At 40.1% G+C, this 19187-nt stretch overlaps 1 protein-coding gene across 1 annotated transcript; it reads left to right on the forward strand.

Moving 5' to 3' along the window:
* The first annotated feature begins 4202 nt into the window (after window positions 1–4202).
* Window positions 4203–9781, forward strand: F3 (coagulation factor III, tissue factor). Its single transcript, XM_086617702.1, has 6 exons — window positions 4203–4272; window positions 5213–5327; window positions 7391–7575; window positions 7982–8163; window positions 8295–8454; window positions 9642–9781. Exons 1-6 carry the CDS (start codon window positions 4203–4205, stop codon window positions 9779–9781), a joined length of 852 nt encoding a protein of 283 aa, XP_086473828.1.
* Window positions 9782–19187: the final 9406 nt, after the last annotated feature.

Raw genomic sequence — 19187 nt, forward strand, 5'->3', positions numbered from 1 at the left:
ACTACCTTTGTTGAGAAGTTATATATGCCATATCTAATACTAAAAAGTCAGCATTTTTTAACAATTGGTGAGGAAGGCAAATAACATTTACCAACAGTTAAGAATAACTGCTTAGTAAAATTAATTTATTTCGGTCAGTTAATTAAAAAGTCATGAGCCAAGATTGGATTCAATATGAAAAAAGATGCTATTATTAATGTACATGTCACTTTTAAACAGGTTTAATAAAAAAACAAAACATCATTTGGTACTTATGTTGCTTGCTTTTTTTTCCAGTTTGGACATTTCCTCACAAACTCGGGCATGGGAAGAAAACCTAAGTAAATAAGGTCTGGTAGTTGCATTTGTGTCTAGCATCATTTGTGAAAAATAAATCTTATGAGAGAGATGCATAGGAACCGCAAGATTAATTTCTGTAATTAAGATATTCTGGAGTAAAGGAATTACTCTAAGAGGCTACTAAACACAATGTTTAAAAGGCAGTGATATTTGTGAGTCTGTGTATCCATTTATAACAGAGTATGTGATAAAACAGCTCTGCAAGATAAATGCTAAGATATTTATAGAAGCAGGTACCAAGTCAGAGATTGCTCTCTAAACTTCTGTTTTATCTAATTAAATATAATAAATAAGTAAATTAATTACCCAATCATATGGGTCACTAAGACAAATTAAATAAAGATCTGAAAAACCAAGTGAAAGGAGAAATATCAGGATTGATTTCATTTTGGGAAAAGCTCCCAGGGATTTAAAATCTTACCCATACAAGTAAATTTTACACTATCAGACATGAAAATATTGCTAACTTTAATGTTAGCATAGAATTATGAATATTTTATAGCACTACAAAATTTCAAAACATTAATAAGTATTGCAAAATTTTACTTAAAATCTTGCAAAACTATTAGTGTAAAGAAACTGATCTGTTACGGACGTCACCCGAGGCATTCCACTTCAATGTCAACAATTATGGATGATAGAGCAATAAACACAATGTTGAAACTGCTTTGCTAAGCAAGAAGTTATTTTGTAGCTCTCTCTAAGCTAACCAGTTTAGAGATTTGGCAGATCATACAAAAAAAGAAATATGTGCATCTCTTTCCAAAAAACTGGAGTTTCACAGATTTACTTTCATTTTTCTCCTTACCTTCCCTATAATCAATGTGTGGATTGGTTCCATGGTATACATATAAAGGAATGAAAATCGGTAGAATCTGCTTGTAATCTGGCACACCTTCCCAATGGTGAATAACCTTGATTCCACTAAATTCAGCAGAGTGAAGAAGTCACAGAGTGGAAGAGGTCATCTCCTAACCTAAAGAATGCAGTCGCCCTTGTCCTCTTGCATGTTTCTGACATAGTCTAAAAAGTCATGGTAAGATCCTGGCCTCCCTCAATAGAAAAGTTTCATTTATTTCAACATTTAAATAGGTTAATCTGACTTGCCTTAGATGCCTATACTAGGAAAATATAGATTTCACCTTAGGAATGAAATTTTTCTCTGCTGACTGTAAAATGAGCAGAGGATGACTAAATCGGTTAGAGACACGTACAGAGTCGTTGTTTACATTTTGATGTTCCACTATGGGAGACAAATTCTAAATTTCTAGAGAAATTGCCAGAGATCTATGTCAGCATAATGCTTGCCTGCATGTAGCAACATATGTTTGAAATAAGGGGAAAATTTTATGTCTTAAATGAGCTGTTGAAACACCACTTAAGTGGGCGGGCAATGTGACCAAAATGTCACAGTTAAGTCACTAGCTGGATTTCCAGGTCAGAGGCATCAGCGCACATCAAGCAGCACAGAGTTCCTCTCCTGTCCCACACTGTTGGTGCATGGAGTCAGGCAGTGCTGAGCAGTTCTCATTCTTCACTCAAACCTGCACCAAGACTTGGTGAAAGAGGAAACCGAAGAGCAGAAGTAGCAGCAGCAGGAGCATTTCAGTGCTTCTCCTTTGTCTGTCATGCCCTTCCCCTGCCAACTTGATCTAGCTACACTGTCCCCTTGGCAACCTGTCTTTCTCCCCAGCTTTCAGATCTTCCCTTCAACTTCCTTCCCTCAGAATGACTAGCTTGATAAAGTTACCCAGCGCACCAAGCCCTGCTTGATTCCTTGATTCATGCACACTCTTTTGATTGGGCTCTGCTTCTCACCACTATGGTAAACTGGTGGCCTCCTTCCCTCATTCCACAGCACACAGCAGGACATCTAAAAGCCTAGTGTTGGTGGACACTGGAATATATTGCTGGAAATTGCAATAAGGTAACACTGGTCAAGCTGGTTAGTCTAGACAGGGTCTGGAGGGTTCCCCACCTATCTCAAGTATGGGAGGTCATGCCAGAAGAGGTGGGAGTGAGAAGGATGGGCAGGAGAAGGGGATATCAAGATCATCTCTATAAAAACTAGAAACCACTGCTGACCCACTTTCCATCTTTTGTGTCTGAACTACAAGGAAACTAACTGGAATTAGAGTCTTAAGGTGATTTAAAGTGTGATATAGGCACTTCTTTTCTTTAAATAAATGAGTATTGTTCCTCTTTGTAAAGTCCTCTGGAAATGAACTGTGATCTTACAAGGTCACAATCCTGAAAATCTAGTCATACAAGATCTGTATTCTACGCAAAGTTAAAAGCATGCAAGTTTTTTTGGCTGATGTAATGCTGACATACAGCTGCATAGAGACAGTGCTGAAATTTGATCAAAAAACAGGCAATAAAATTAGAAGGTGTATGGTTGGATTTTAATGCAGGTATGCTGATAATTTAAAAATCCAGGGTTTAGGTGCACCTTGGAACACACTATATACATTCTGATGCAGGCTCTGGTTGAAATGGATATTGTAGCTTGGTCCATATGCATTTATTCTGCATTATGAGACAGAACTGATTGCTTACATCCAAGTACGTGTCAATAATGAAAATTAAAGGCAATTAAATATAAACTTCCCCATTAGTCATCTCCTCCTACCTATATTCTGCAGGTATAAAATTTCGCACAAATCAGCGTCAAAATAAAAAGAAGAGTCAGCTTAACACTGTAAAATGGATCTATTCCCCTTAATTACACAATAGGTTCTACTATACCATCTGTTTCTCGCCTTTCCCGCAGAAGAACCAGGAGCCAAGTGCGAACACAGCTCCCTCTAGAGCTTGAGTATTAGTTGAAGACACAGCACGGAAACCCAACAGCTTGGTTTAAGTGCTTGGAAAGGCAGCACGGTAGGAAAGAGTAACATACACCAGAGAGGCGAGGAAGCTTGTTGCAAAGGCTGTAGGCTGAGATTCAGAAAACTTTCTGTCAAATTCTCCGTTACCTGTGAAAATGGCATACCTTTCCAATGTAAGCTTGTAGGAAAAGGCTTAACAGGTCCCTGGTTTATGAGGGAGGCGAGGTACAAATCCCCGAACACTGGAACCTTATTTGTTGTCTAGTGTGACAGGTGAGCCTTGACAGGGTTCACACGCGTGTGTGCATGGAGCGAGAGAACAGAGGCTGTGAACTAGCTGAACAGTTGCGTCAAACATTTCATGTGGTGAGGCAAGAGCCGACATACTTAACCTTTCAGAATTTACAGGATCTAAGCTAACTAACCGAATATCACTTCTGCGGGATCAGCAGCCCTCCAGAGCAGTCCTTTCCGAGCCGGGGTGGTGCGAGCACAGCGGAAGGTTTGCAGTGGATGAAGCTGGCTGTCAAGTGTTGCCCAGTTTCACCATTATTCCATCCTATGGCTACAAAGGAGAAGCGAGGGGTGGTACAAGTGCACGGGGACACCGAGGAGGTGGGGAGACACGGACCGCGGGCATGTCCAGGTGTGCTTGCCCATTCAGATGGGCCTGCGCCTGGGGACGCGGTGCCCGGGGCTGGGGCCGCCCGGGGGACATGCTGCCCTTTCCCTTAGCTCCCTCTCCTTACAGTAATGCCAGTTTCCGCGAAGATCCCCTCCTCCGAATGCTCAACCCAGCGACGGCTGAGTGCTTCCGCCAGCCCCCTTCCCCTTCCCCATGACCCCGTCCGAGCCGGTCACCCCGTCTCCGCCGCTCCCACTGCCTTCGTCGCCGGGCTGCCCCGCGGGCGAGGCGCTCGCGGTCTCCGCCTCCCCACTGATATAAGTCAGCAGCTCCCGCGCCACCGGCACCTCACCGCGCTCAGCCTCGCCGGCGCTTCGCCAGGACCCCGCCGGATGGCTCCCCCGAGGATGCTGCGCGCCGCCGCCGGAGGACGGGCTGTGCTGCTGAGCGCCCTGCTGTGGCGCCTGGCCGCCGCCGGTGGGTACCGGCGGGCGGGACGGACGGCGGGGCTCGGTCCCTCCGACGGGGAGCCGCCTCGCGCCGGCGGCTGTGGCGGGGCAGCGGCTGTCTCGCGCGGGGCCGTTGGGGAGCGGGAGCAGCGGCTGCCGCGGCGGAGCGCTCGGGTGGCCAAGGGCTCGTTTCTTCGGAGGGGGGATCCTTGATGACCGCAGCCGCGTCGGTGCTGGGGCGCGGGGGGGACTCTCGGCCGTCGGCAGTCGCCTGTTAACGAGGAGCGGTCGGAGAGATCTGTCTCGCTCGTCCCCAGTTCCGAGCGTGTCGGAGAGGCAGAGAAGGTGGTAGTTAGAAAATAATTAGGATATCGCTCAGTGAAAAGCTTGATTTCCAGAGGTTACAGAGGATGTGCGGGGTTTTCCGCTCCGGCTTCCCCCCGGGCAGTTCCCCGAAGCAGCCGTTGGGTCGCGCCGGCCTGGAGCCTGCCTGCCGCTTCCGCGCCGCTTCGTCCGCTGCCACCGCTGATTTGTAACGACTTCGTCTCCAAAAAATAAATAAATAGGGAAACTAAGACCTAATGCCTTCTGCAGCAGGTACGGCCGGGGGTGGTTTGGAACTGCACCGCGTTTATTTGGTACTTGGACGAGTATCTTCAAGCTTTTGTAGCTTCTTCGGAGTCTTGGGTCAAAACCGAAGCGTTAAACAGAATTCCAAATAAGTTACCACAGCAAGCTAGGAGTTATAAGTGGGAAAATAAGTTTCTTCTTGTGTTTCTCGCTTCTGCCAGAACACATTCCTTTAGTAAGAGGAGCGTGAGCCCAGAGGGCAGGACTGAGCCTTTTACCCCAAAAGAACTTTTCCAAGCAGCAATTAACAGCGACTGCTTCATTTAACTAAACAGTGGCTGCAGGAGAGCAGGAATTAAACATAACATGACTGATGGCACTCTTTTCTGTATTTAAAGGCAATCCAGAACTACCAACAGCAGTTAATATAACTTGGTCTTCAATCAATTTTAAAACTATACTTCAGTGGCAACCAAAACCATCAGGTTACTTCTATACAGTAGAAATACACGGGTAAGTAGATAACACCAAGGTGTGCCCATTAATGGCAATTGAAGAAGATGCATTTAGAGTGTGTTTTAATATTTCTGAGACTGAATGTAACAGGAATGGAGCCCGAACATGTGGATTTACAAAAATTGCAAACACAGCTGTTAGTGCTTCTTTGTATCCAGCTATAAGAATATCTGACTCAGGCTTCTGGTTTTGTCCACTTCAGAAACAGAGAGTTGAGCTTTAGATCAGTATTTCAGTTCTGGGGTTTGATGCAGGCCAGCTGCACTGGAGATCTAGGCTAATATACTTTGAAGAAGTTGACAATCTGACATACCGTGTATGAGTTAGAACTTCACCTTTTTATGTCTTTCATGGTGTCTGGACTGAGTCTTTGTCTTTAGTCTTGAGAGGTGTGTGGTAAATATGAGTCTGCATTTTATTCTAATTGGTGAATCACAGTAAATGAATAATTTGTCTTGCTGGGTAGTACTAAAGTTTACCTTTGTTTGTCTACCTCTGTAAAGACTTCCGCTGTTGTCATGCTTTATGTAAGCTATGATATAATGTGGATGTAAAAAGCAGACGCCTTAAGTGTCTAAGATCTCTTTCAATACTGCACAAAAAATTCCGTAAAGTTCAGTAATAAACCTGTGCTCTTCGTAGCTCCTGTGTTAATTCATAGACCATTATTAAACACGCCCCAAAGGGAAACTGCATCATCAACTCTCCTACATACTAAGGAAAATATGGTATAGTAGTCTCTTCTGTCTGTAAAAGCGGCATAGAAATGAGAACTCTCTCATGACTAATGGGTGAAAGACCAGTGCAATGGCCTAATGTGCTCCTTTATTCTTCAAGGGAGTTACTAAATAAATAGGCTTAAAAGCACACACCAACAGAATGAATTTTATTAAATTTATGAATCTGGAGTTTCTTTCCAGCCATTTGTGCTTGCAAAAAATTGAAGTCTGTTGGCCCAAGATGCAGTATAGAATCAGGTATAGATCTGATGCGGAGACACTTCTTTAGACAAGATGCTCTTATGGATGAATTGTGCTTAAATGTTTGCGTTCTCATCTATGTACATTTCAGAGTGTGTTTGTTTGATCACAAAGATCAAATCTCTTCTGTCCATTTTCAAGGCATCTCTAGGACGCTATCACTAACTGATCTGTGACATCATAAGAAATCTAGTGAAGTGAGAAGGGAGTTCAGGCAACTCTTAAATAAAACTTGACCTACTTGGAGGAAGACTCATTTGTTAATTTCCAGTCAGCATTCTTGCTCTTTCAGCTGAGATCACACAATTTTTCTTTTCCTTAGTTCACCAGCAAAAACAGGAAAATGAATTGAAGCAGTAATACCTAATCTGTTTTTCCATTCCTGCTTATTAGGAAGTAAAATGGGGAATCAACACTTTTTTCTGTTTTCATTATTATTTCTCAAGTACATGGACCTGCCTTCTATCATTTAAAAATCGAGAGAAGTGCATAGGTTGTCTTCATTGTCAATATTTTTTATTGTAATTCTGCAACAAAAATTGCTGCTACTGACTGGTTCTTATTGAGATTTGCACCTGCATAGATGCAAAACCAAGTGATGTATATGAGATGTTGTCACACTGAACAATTCATATTGGGGTCAACAGTTTCCTAGGACAACGGATGTTTCTGAAGGCATTAGTTTTCAAATGCATCAGGGATAACACTTTCAAAGTGATTTACACGTCTTATGTCTTTTTAAATAAGTTGATTGCAGAAAAATCCAAAATCAGAACTACTTACGGTTTCTATTCAATTCATATAAAAGATCGAATTTTTAATTCATATATGCATCCAACAACATATTTCTATAATTAATATAAATCATATTTGATTTACTTGATCCTACTTTGAATTGTGAAATATAGCTGTACAGTGTAGTGTTTTTGAAGTTTTTTCTTCTCCTTTTCGGCCTAGTACACCTGCAAGACTGTTCCACTGGATGAGGGAAATCTGTACAGTTTGAGGGGAAAAAAATGGTTTTTGACCTACCTAATATCTGGTTGGAAAGTGTTGACGCTTCTTTCTTGCTCTTTTCAGACAGACATCCAACACCAAAAAAAAATGCATACTGACAGCAGATACAGAGTGTGATGTTACTGATGTGCTCAGGGATGTAAGAGAGACCTATACAGCACACATACTGTCTGTAACATCCTCAGGGATGGATAACTTTGAAGAACCACCTTTTGCAGTCTCTGAAAAATTTACACCTTACAATCAGAGTAAGTAGGATTGCCAATTAAATCTTATCACAAACTTCCTTTCAAGATTACTTCCATTGACTTAAACAAGGCTTAGATTGGGCCTAAAGGTTTTTCCTGTAGATTCTTACAGTAACCATACTGGTATCTGAGAAGACGACATTCAGGCATTAAGCTTTCCCTGTTGTAGGGGAGTATGTAAGATATTAGTTATCATTTGTTTCTCACAGTAGTGAGTAGACCATTTTATTAACATTGTGTACTAGATTAAGATATTTGTTAATAATCCAAGATTTCACTGTGTTACTTTGGCTCTCTAAACTTCTAACAGATTTGAGGAGGGAAGGGAGTCGAGGGAGAAATCAAAAAGAGCATGTTGTGTAGAAAAGATGATGTCAGATTTTTAATTCTAAAATTGGTTGTTTAGCTGTTCTTGGAAAACCGGAGATACAGAATTACACACAAAAGGGTTCCGAACTGAATGTTGTGTTCCAAGATCCACTTACACCATATACATTTCCTAATGGGAGCTTTCAAAGTATTCGAGATATTTTCCAACATGACCTGGAATACAAGCTCTATTACTGGAAAGATCAAAGTTCTGGAAAGGTAAGGTCTAACTCTACTTTTTACATATTCTGTAAATAGCTGTATTATAGCTACACAATTTCTGTGCTAACTCAAGAGCTAGCACTTTTGAAGAGAACACTTTCTTGAATTATTATTCTTTTCCTTTACAGAAAGATACAACAACAAAAAGCCATAAATTTGAAGTAGGTGTTGACAACACAAAGAACTATTGCTTCTACATACAGGGAATCATTCCCTCCCGCAGAGAAAACCGTAATGGTCAAGAAAGCATGGTGGTTTGTACCAGTATAGAAAGAGGTACTTTAGATGGTAGGTATCTGGTGAAGTTTGTCATACAGTCTTCAGCATTCTAACAAAAAGACACTTCAATTCTGAGTACATTTTTATACCTCTTTAAATTATGATGCCTCCTATAGAATAAACTGTTTACTGTGTAAGCGAGACAACATAGACTGAACATGGAAACTCATGGGAAGAACTCACATTAAGTAAGAGCTCACCATCTTTAGCTAGTTGGAGTTGGTTTTAGGGTTTTGTTAAACTGTTTTGATTAGTTTTAAATTGTCTGAGTTGATGACTGGTCGCTGAGGTTTCAGATCTCATCACTAGCCTTCAGCTTCGTTTTTTTTGTTTTGATTGTTTTCCTCAGATCCTTCCAATAACAGGTCCCATAGTAAATGCTTGAAGGATTAGCTTTAAAACATAGGAGTGCTGGAAAACTACATATCCATTGACTTGTAGTTTGAACTGAACTTTAGTTATTATCTCAAAAGCAGATGATGAGACTAGGACTTTCTTTACTGTTACTTTACAAGGTCAGAGGTTGGCAGATTGACTTCTTTACTGGTAAATACGTTAGTGAGTGGTTGGTGAATCAGCCAGTCTAATTCCAGACAAACAATCTAGATAACACTTTCTTCAATATAAAGTCATCAATGTTTATTAAATAATATCACATTGCTGTACTGTGTCTTTCTTCTCCACCAGATAAGAATATTTGCACTCTAAATAGAAAAGCTCTTCTAAAATTGGCCAATTAACTCTCTCAAATTAACTTCCTTATCTAGATATATATTTTTGTTTATCACAGTAGTTGAATTCTAGTAAATTACAACTTGAATAGAAATCTCTTCTGTTGGTGTTTTCTTGCTTCTAACCTAGAATAAATTTCCACTTGGACTTAGTTTCACAGAAATAATGCATGAGTAGGAGGAATTATTTTGACTTATTCTTGAGGTGGTAGCATAGTATTTTAATGCACTAACTGAACTAGATTAAAACCTAATGTGAACCAGGTGAAATAAGGTTTTACCTCAATTCAACAAATTCAAGTTAGAATGAATTCAGTTCACAGTGAGGTGGTCACTCCACTTCTGTGATACTGTAAAATATAGAAAGTATTTTTTAGTTCAATGGAGTGGGTTCTAAGAGTTTGTATCACTGTGACATTATGGCTTCTGATAGCTGAATCTTGGAATTTTTTTCTTCCCCTACAGAATACGGAGCAGAAGTCTTTATCATCATAGCAGTGATAGCAATCGCGGTCATCACTCTTGCTGTTGTCCTGTCAGTGATCCTGTGTAAACGCAAGAAAGCAAAAGCTGCTAGAGAAAAGGAACCTCTTAATGGTGTCTGAGGAAAAATATTGTGGACACTAGTGGCAGTTCCAAAGTAAAAAAAAACAAAACCAAAAACAAACAAACAAAAACTACAACAAAAAACATAAATTGGGTAATTGAGTGGAGCCTTTCAGCCTCTCTGACACAGGAATTTTGAAGCCCAAACTTTATGTGGATTCAAAAATCTGTTAGACAGACACAGATGAAAAATCAGATATCAGGAGGCCCCTGTGTCACTAGCGGCCAGAGGCTGGAAGAGTATTCTGGTGGTCTGTTGTAGTATCCTAACCCTGCTCATATACTCTTCTCAAGTTCCTTCTGTTATCCCGTCTGAAACAGGATTCTGAACTAGATGGATGTTTGACTTGACCAGGTACAGTTGTTCTGAAAGTATGGCTTTACTAAGCCAGAAGATTTATGGTACTTGTGAGGGGGAAAAAAACACTACTTTCAAAAAATATGTGTCCTTTACCTAACTAAAAGGAACATGTTTCTGTTTCTATGAAACAAAACCTGTACTTATCTAACTTTCTTTTAACATTATTAACTGGTGAAAGGATCTGTTAGTTCAGATGTGACAAAGATGCTACTATTATTTATGTACTTCTTGGATAAAATTAACTTGGTCTATTTATCTTTGAATATAGACAATCAAAGGTAAACAAACTGAAACTACTGTGCTGGTGACTTGTAAGGAACACTTTTGAAGTAGGTAGCTGCTATCCATCTGGAAAGCATATCCAGATTACACTACACCTGGAGTTACACAGACAGGTAGTCTGGTGGTTCCAAGTAACGGTTAGAAGAAATACTTTGCAGTTTTTGAGTCAGTAGTAACTCACTTCATGCAAACACTGAGTAGGTAGCAGTATTTACTGCATTTTGAACATTATTTTTAAATAAACAGTTGGGTGAATGAATAGTTTACATGGTATAGACTAAATTCATCTTGGTGATGGGATTTGGAGGTACCTATTGCTTTTACTATTTTAATATTTATTTTATAAATGAGAATCTAATTTTTATACTGGTGGTATATGTATTTATGATGGTAATTTATAATTTTCTAGTGAAATAAAGGTGACTGGGAAAATACAACTTCATTTTCTTCTTTTAAACAAAGTACAGAATTGATTCCAGTACTAAAGTAAAAACTTACCTTGTGACAGCATTGTAGGCAAGCTGCCAGAAGTCTAACCAGGACCTTCCAAAATAGACTACCAGGGCCCCTACTACCTGTAAGGATAAAATAAGAGAAGCCACAGTTCACAAACTGATGAAAGGTTTTGGGGAGTCCCAAGTTGCTTTTTAGCTGTCTGCTTATGTGAGTGATTATTCAGTGTTTGCCTTCACAGCTTCTCATTCTAATGGAAAGTATACTGGATGTCTCTTGGGATGTATCCCATAGGGCTTCCCACAGTCATGCCTGTGCTGCTTGTGGTACTAATGTTCATTCATGGCATTATGGGGCCTGGCCCAGAGATGAGAACTGCTGCAACTAATGTTGGTATCTACTGCTGCTGCTAACGATGGTGATAGGCACACACAAAAAAATAATTTAAAAAAAATCAAGAGAGTGCAAGAAAAAATGCATCATGTATTTGGCACTAATTGGCTGTATATCTCAAACCTTTATACATATCTTAAAAGAAGTTATCCATTGCATTTATTGGAAGGAATAATGTAATATAAAATTAATATCTCAAAATGCCAATCTTTACAGAATTCTATTTTACGTTTTTCATCCCTACTGTATTATAGATACCTTCTTTGTACAGATTAAGACTCCTGTGAATGTGTGAGTGTGGCTTATGGGGGTTTTCTTTGTTCGTTAATTCCTTTTTTTACAGAGGGAAGAAGACAAACAACACCATGCCCCCCCAAAAAAACCCCATTAACTTAATATTGTGCAATAAGTGCTTCATGCATTTTCTTGTGATGCATAAGCCTTTTACGGAGGAGGAATCTTACAACAGCAATCAAAAATATGAGAGCTTGTGGGAGGAAATTTAAAAACATTCCAAGGTTGTCATCATTACTTCCTGTCCCTGTGCTATTCTGCTTCCTCGGGTTCATTCAGTGCCAAGCTCAGAAAAGGGAAGAGCTCATTGGAAAAGGAAAGCCTGTAGGTTACAGCATAGCATTTTTTAAACTAGACCATGCAGTTGATGATTGTCATAAGCCACATAGAATGATGTTATAAATCATGCTTCATTACTTCAGAGATTTTCGGTTTGTTCTGAATATGAAGATTGTTTTTATTAAAGGAAACAAAGAAAGAACACCCATAGAAATGCAAATGAATGCCTTAAATGACATGAGTGACCCACTACTGCACAAGTTCTGGAAACCTGAAGCGCTCCTGTTCTCTAGCTGCGGTATGTTATCATCCGACAATGTTGAGTAACCGAAGTCACGGGGCTCACAGATCCTATTTCAAAGGGTTTTTTTGCTATTTATGGAGACAGTTGAGAAAGGGGCTTTTGCAAACTTCCAAAAGTATTATCCCTTGGGTCAGTGTACTAAGCCCATGCAAAACCTGTTAAGCAGAGATTTAACTGTCTCAGAGTATCAGGGTGGGCAAAAAGAGTTGAATAAAGGTATTGTCACTAGCAAGAAAGACTAGATCCTATCTACAATGAACATGTGACCACTTCAGGACTGTACAGATTTAAGATGGAGCCAGCCACCCCGGGAATCGATGTGAGAAAGGAAAGGCTTTTCCTACACACCTAAGTTCCCCGGCTTATCTTCTAAGCAGGTTTCTGTAAGCAAGCATGTTTCTACTGATGCTTCTGATTCCCTTGTTCGGCTTTGCTCCTTGTCATCTGTTGCAGAAAAAGGTATCCAGCTGTTTCAAGTGGATAGAACATTTGCACAGTTCCCTGCATAATACTTGTGTTCTCTCCTTATACAAATGAATATGTAACATCGCATACTCTAATAAGCCACTTTCATTTCGTAGTACTGCTTTAAAACCACATTCTTCCTCATGTAGTGAATAAAGGCGGATAATGTTCTTCTACTTTTCTGCTAGCCCTAACAGCATTACAGACAATAAAATTGCTGCCATTACTTAAAATGAACAGCTGTACAGGACTTCATAAATGTATATATGATGGATATGTCAGCAAACAGCTTAGCTAATCTATTTCTAGCAGATTCAGCTTTTCACTGTGAGAAGGCTGCTGCTGAGAGGCATGTAATGATAAGAATGTGATTATAAGCTTAACTTGGATGACTAGTTATGTGGCAACTCAGGACAAGGAGTTTCTACACTAAGCGAGAATAAACAGCTGTGATAGGTTACCTTCTCAGCTCAGTTTTGTAATGCTGGTTATTTTGCAGGTTAGCAGTGATTACTATAGTTTCAGAAGCTTGTAATACACAGGAATGAGTGGGTTTTTGACAGTACCAAATCCAAGAGTAAATTGAATAGTCTTCTAATTATGCGATATTTATCCACGTACAAATCACCATGCTTTCTATAGTCTATGTTTGTCACTGAGGGAGAGAGAAGACTTGGTATTCATGTTCAAGGAAGACAGGAAAAACAGAAAAGAACAACCTGCTAGACAGGACAGAAGCAGGAACAAGCCAGCTGAAAATCCTTCCACAACCATTAGGTGTGGTGTTATTCACCACAGCATACGCTCTTTCACACAGAGGAACTGTCACAGAAAGCTGTCCTTCCCTTATTTGCTGGTGTGTGTCCTCCAGTTCTCTACAGCAGGACACTTACAAAACCTCAGGGCATAATGACCAGGACAGACATGCTGCAGGTCTCCCTTCCACCTTATGATGAGAAACCTTCCCACTAGTGAGATCCTTCTGCTTCTTCTGGCACAGGCTCTCATTCAGCCCACACAGGCCATTTCAGTATCCCCCAAAAGGACCCAGAAGGAACATGGTTCCCTGTAATTCCTCAACCTCTAACTGTAGCTGAATTAGGCACGTTCATACGCAGATGTGCCTCAGCGGTGATTTCTTCCAGTAAAACCTGCCAGTACCTGAGAATAAAGACATAGCCATGCTGACAACCTTGAGCACTTTTACAGCCAGGTCCAATCTCATATGGTCAATTGCAGGGATTATGCCTATTTCTCATCTTGTCAAAATTTGTGCCCTATTAGTGACATACCTCAGAGATTTGCTCCTGCAAGAAGCTGATGATGTTTCTGCTCCTTACTTCCCCTGGCTCGTTTGTTGATGTTTCCCTTCCTCCCTGCCTACTCATTTCCATTACCTGTTCTTCCCCAGAGATGAACCCACTGTCTCATTTCTGCAAGCAGATGGCTAGGATCTCATTCAAATTAAAATATAGCACCTGAATAAATATATATTTCTTAATCAACTACCAAGAATATATTAATAGCATGGCAGCATTTTTTTTACTCTCTGTAGCTTCTCCTGGTCACCATAACTGGATCAATAACTTCCAGAACATTCAGTAGCACTGCTCTGAGTGCCCTTCTCAGTGCACCTAATTATCTTTAAATATATATAGTTTTTAGTGGCTTGTTTAACTAGCAATGAAGTGATTAATCTGAACTCAAAGAATATTCACAGTTCCAGATCTCTGTTATCTCTGCTGATGCATTTTTTTCTATTTTTATTTTCAAATTTTCTGCCCTGTTACTTCAAGAAATATTTAACTAGCAAAGTACTCAGACATTGTTATATTCACAAAACCATTTCATCAAAAAAGGTTTAATTAAAAACCTCTTTCCTTTGAATAGAAAAATATTTTCTCAATGAGATCACACAATCATTTTTTAATTAGTCCTTCAGTAATCATATAACTAAATTAAAAAGCTAATGTAATGAAAGAGCTAGAATGACAAGCAAGATTCTAAAACCTACGCCGATAAAAAGTACTTGTTATTCCAGGGAAAATGTTGGCGTGGTTTTTGTTTGGTTTGTTTTGGGTTTTTTTTTAGGAGTGCATCCTTGATTCACACAGAAGGTTTTCACCCTGCTGCCTTCATGCTTCACCATCCATTTGCACCAAATACATGCGTCTCCTCAGAGACGATACTCAACTTTATTCATAACACGCTCCTTTGTTCCCATAAAGCATCAAGGATGCAACCATACCATCATATGTCACCACTGCAGCTATTGCTGTAGTAGTGGAACCACAAGCACCGCAGATCTTTTCCTCCTTTGCTCTTCTCACTGCTGTATCAGAACCGTAGCACTGCATAAGGAATTAATGCTCTGAGCCATCTCTGCCGTACTAATTCTGAACTGCGCCTCTGGTACTATGTTTCGTGTGACTGGAAAAGGTGACCCCACGTGGCAGAAAAAGGCATAACCAGTACGTTAATCCGCATTTTCCTGAAATGCTAGTCCACTGACTGATAGCCGGGTTGAATCCAGATTTCACCAAAAATTGAAAGAAAGGGGCGTGTGAAATTTGATAGATCTTCTCTTTCTTCTCTTGAAGAGCAACAGATAGTTTGAACAGCTCAATGAGATCCGATAGGCAGGGCTGGAGCCACGCTCTCCCTCTGAACACCCTTTCTGTCTTCCATTTGGTCTGCGTTTCCCTCTGCTAAGTTCTCTGGGGATCTTGGGTTATAAGGTACCTTGTCTTGTCCAGTTTTCAGGCACTGCTGGAAACAAGGCCCCAGTTACCAATCCGACAGGTAGCAACAAGTACTTATGTACCCATTGTTTGCATGATGGTGTTAAAGCCTGCACAAATCCATCCTGCTTTCTCCTGACAAAGGTCTCCTTTAGTCTCAGAAAACTCAGGAGTAGCTCAGAATTAGGAGATTTTCACGTTGAATGTTAAGCTTCTTATCAGACTTTCTTTCCTCGGTGTGCTTCAAACAGAAAACAGATTCCTCTTGCTGCCCTTTTAACTCTTACAGGAACAGACTGAGAATATCAGAGAAGGGACAGAAGTCTTCTAGGAGCATAAGAAAACGTGTTACTACTGCACGTGGCATAAAAGAGCTGTGAAAGCTGCATGTTGAAATACCAGCTATGTTTGGAACTGTGATAACATGCTATCTGTCCAGTGGCAAGGAAAAGGCAGGCACAGGTAGGAATAGCTGGAATGCAGCTGTGTTTAACGGGATCTATTTTGGGCTTCACATGCTTTGAGTTCTGAGCTTGTCTCAAAAAAGCAACCCAAATAAAGGCTTTTGAGGAAATGACCTTCCACTCTAGAGGCACAGGCACAAGACATTGAAACAGGTCTCAGGTGAGGGTAGTGCGTCTCTCAGGCAGGTCACTATGCTATGTAACAACCTCAGGGACAATAAAATACATGGCATACACAGGAACCACTACTGTCTGTCAGACCCACCTATCCAAGTACCTTTTATCCCACCGGCATGATGCACACCCCAGTGCCTCAGAGGAAGTTCACAGAGGTAACATGCTAAGCATGAAGAGATTTTTGTCAGTATTGAAGCACTGACCTCATGCAGCCTTTTCAAAATTCTCTACTTAAAACTATTAAAAATACAACTACTTAAAAAAAAAAAACTTTCTTTTTTTTTATTATCTAGTTAGTATTTGTAGGTTAAAAAAGAATGTCAACATGCAGATTTGACCTTGGCCCTTAATTCCCTACTAAGCTCCAAAGAATTTGCTAATAGTTCCTGATTTTCCAGGTAAGTCCTGTTGCTATATGTAAGATTGCATCTGAGTTTAGGAAGCCTCCAGCACACACACTTTTCTTTTTAACCATTATTTTCCTAAATACTTTAGCTTATCAGGCCCTCTACAGAAATGTTATTTTTCAGTGTTTTACTAAGTCTGTCACATTAGCAGCTCTGACACAGCTGCTTTTAGCTCTGTTGCTTTTGTGCCAATACATTCCCATACTGGAATATCACAATAAAGTAAATAAAGGCTAGCTTATTTGGGGAGCATCTTCACACTACTTTGTCATGATTCAGAACAAAAAATTAGTCAAATGGTTTTCAGTACCTGCTTGCACTAAACCATTGTTTAAGGAAATGAAGGGTATATTTGGTTACAAAGAAGAATGTCTCTTCAATTGTATACATGGAGTGTGTTCCAGAGCAGTATTGCCCATATTTTCTATAATCAAGCTTAAAAAAATTAGCTGTGATTTGTGCCAAACTCCAGTTATTTTAATGCAGACAACTTGCTCAGTCATGTAGGTGGAGTACCCTATTTCTACCCAAGTAAACCAATCTCAGCAGTTTTAGTTTTCTCCAGACAGCATTGACCTAATTTTTCCAGTTCTGTTCTATTTTGGTTCAGCATCATGTGTGGGTGCCACTTGTTTCCCAGAACTTGTTTGCGGACAAGCAGAGCGGGGAACAGGCTGGGCACTACAGCACAAGAGCTCCTTTTGCCAGTAATAGTTGTATTGAGTCCTTATAGTTCGGTCTTGTCAAAGGTCGCTAAGAGTGAGGTTTCTAACCAGTGCGAGAGAGTGATTGTTAAGCCTGGGTTTTTGAAAGATATATTCCACAGAAGTGGAGTGTCCGAGTTCCCCTTCTCTCCTATTTTATATGCCAGTTGGATGATTATTCTTGTACTGTTGCATTCCTTGCAGGATTATTGGCAAAACATCTTTAGTTTCCAAAGTCAATCTCCACAGAATTTCACCAGATGTTTAGGCATATTATTTCTATTGAAACCCTGAATCTGTCAGACGTTTTCAGATTATTCCCTTAAGACAGCTTCTGTCTGGAAAGTTCCAGGCTGCTTGTCATCCGGCTCTGCTTCTGCATACAAGTAAAGAAAATGATGCAGCAGTTCAAAAATGGCTGAGCAACTTAGAAGATAACATGTTTCTAAGGTTTTAACAGAAAAGGCAAATTGCTTTCATAGTAACCTAGCTTAGCTATATTTCCATTGCCAGCTGAAACCAGTTTCATCTTATGTTTGAATACACACAACAGGATGACTTTCATCAGAACATACAAACAAACACATTATAGGAACCTGTAATGTGCACACCCATTTAAACTTCCAGGCGAAGTTTAAAGCATCATTGGTGAAAAATCTGACTGTACCCAGAACAATAGCAAGAGCCTGGAACCAAAACGTGTGAAGGGAAAACCAACCAACCTCCTCCCAAAACAGCTGCACATCACTGATTTGTAAACCCAAGAAATGTCTTTCCACGCTCATGAAAAGGACTGGCACAAACCAACTGGTATCTACACCTAATCAAGAAGCAAATACATTGCACACAGAAGTAAGTGTTTTGAACAGCAGCTTTGTAAGCATAAATTTGAACTTGCACACTGTTGATTTGCTTCTTGACAGATAGAAGCTGTGGTTTATTTTTTCTATAAAACCAAGGTAGCTTCCCCTCTCTACTATTTTTCCGCAGTTGGATTTCAGGTGATCATTATCAAGGACATTTCTATGACATCTCATAATATGTATGACAATTATATATACATTTTAATAATTCTATACATTTTAATAATGGACTTTCAACTCCTATCTTCGTAACAGGACATCTTAATATTTTGTCACATTTCTAGACCACTTCAGAAAGATTAGGTGGTATCCGCTGAGTCTGCAGAGAGCTAAATTCTATGTAAGAATCACTAAATTACTTCTTTCTCTCCAGTCCTAATCCACAGAAATGTCAAGATTGAATTTCCTATTCTGCAGAAGCGTAACAAGTAATTTACATTGTCAATACTAGATGTGATTTAATTAAAAAGCCTGTCAAGTTAAGTGTCATGGTAGCACTACAGCAATACATCCAGAATTTTCTTATAGCACAAGTCTCTTTCAAATGGTGCTAAAGTAATCTTACATATGGGATGTCCAGTCAGGTGTGTCTACTCCACTTTATCTGTGCCACATTTGGGCAAGAAACACCCCTGCAACACAAATACTGGCTAAGATACAGCTTACACTGTCAACTTCTCCCTGAAAAATTATAAGGGTCAGAGGTAGGTTGGATTTTTGTGTGCATTTCCTGCTGGGATTATTTTTGGTAAGAAAAATAGATCCATTTTGCAGTGAAGCATGCTTTGGACTTGGGATGGAAGATGACAAGGTTCACAGTGATGTTCTGTTCACCTTGCAGCTTATTCCAGTCTCATGCTTCTCATGTAGAAAGCATCATCACCTCCCATCACTCCCTGCTGAGAGGGGACAGCTGTCTGGAGCTTTAATAAACATTCAAAAATACCAGACCAGGGCTACTGAACATCCTCAAGACAGTGGATTGATCCTTGAAAAGAAGTTTGAATTTGTTGCTCCATGGTTTTAGTTCTGCTGGAACTGATGGTTTTCCTCCTCATAAGGACGAATCAAACAAGGCACACGAACAAGCGTTTGGAAATGAACTGAGTAGCTGAGAGCCCAGAGTTGAACAAGTACCAGACTTCACACTACTCTAAATGTTAAGTATTAAACATGACATCCACAACACAGAAGTTCTTTTTTTTTTTTCCTCTCCAG

Source organism: Tauraco erythrolophus, chromosome 10 (assembly GCF_009769465.1).
Source record: "Tauraco erythrolophus isolate bTauEry1 chromosome 10, bTauEry1.pri, whole genome shotgun sequence".
In the NCBI taxonomy this organism is placed as follows: Eukaryota; Metazoa; Chordata; class Aves; order Musophagiformes; family Musophagidae; genus Tauraco; species Tauraco erythrolophus.

Excerpts from the sequence above, each read along its gene's own strand:
- F3 (XM_086617702.1), top strand. The coding sequence starts at position 4,203 with ATGCTGCGCGCCGCCGCCGGAGGACGGGCTGTGCTGCTGAGCGCCCTG. Across the intron at positions 4,273-5,212 it reads GTGGCGCCTGGCCGCCGCCG|GCAATCCAGAACTACCAACA; the intron begins GTGGGTACCGGC and ends CTGTATTTAAAG. Across the intron at positions 8,164-8,294 it reads AAGATCAAAGTTCTGGAAAG|AAAGATACAACAACAAAAAG; the intron begins GTAAGGTCTAAC and ends TTTCCTTTACAG.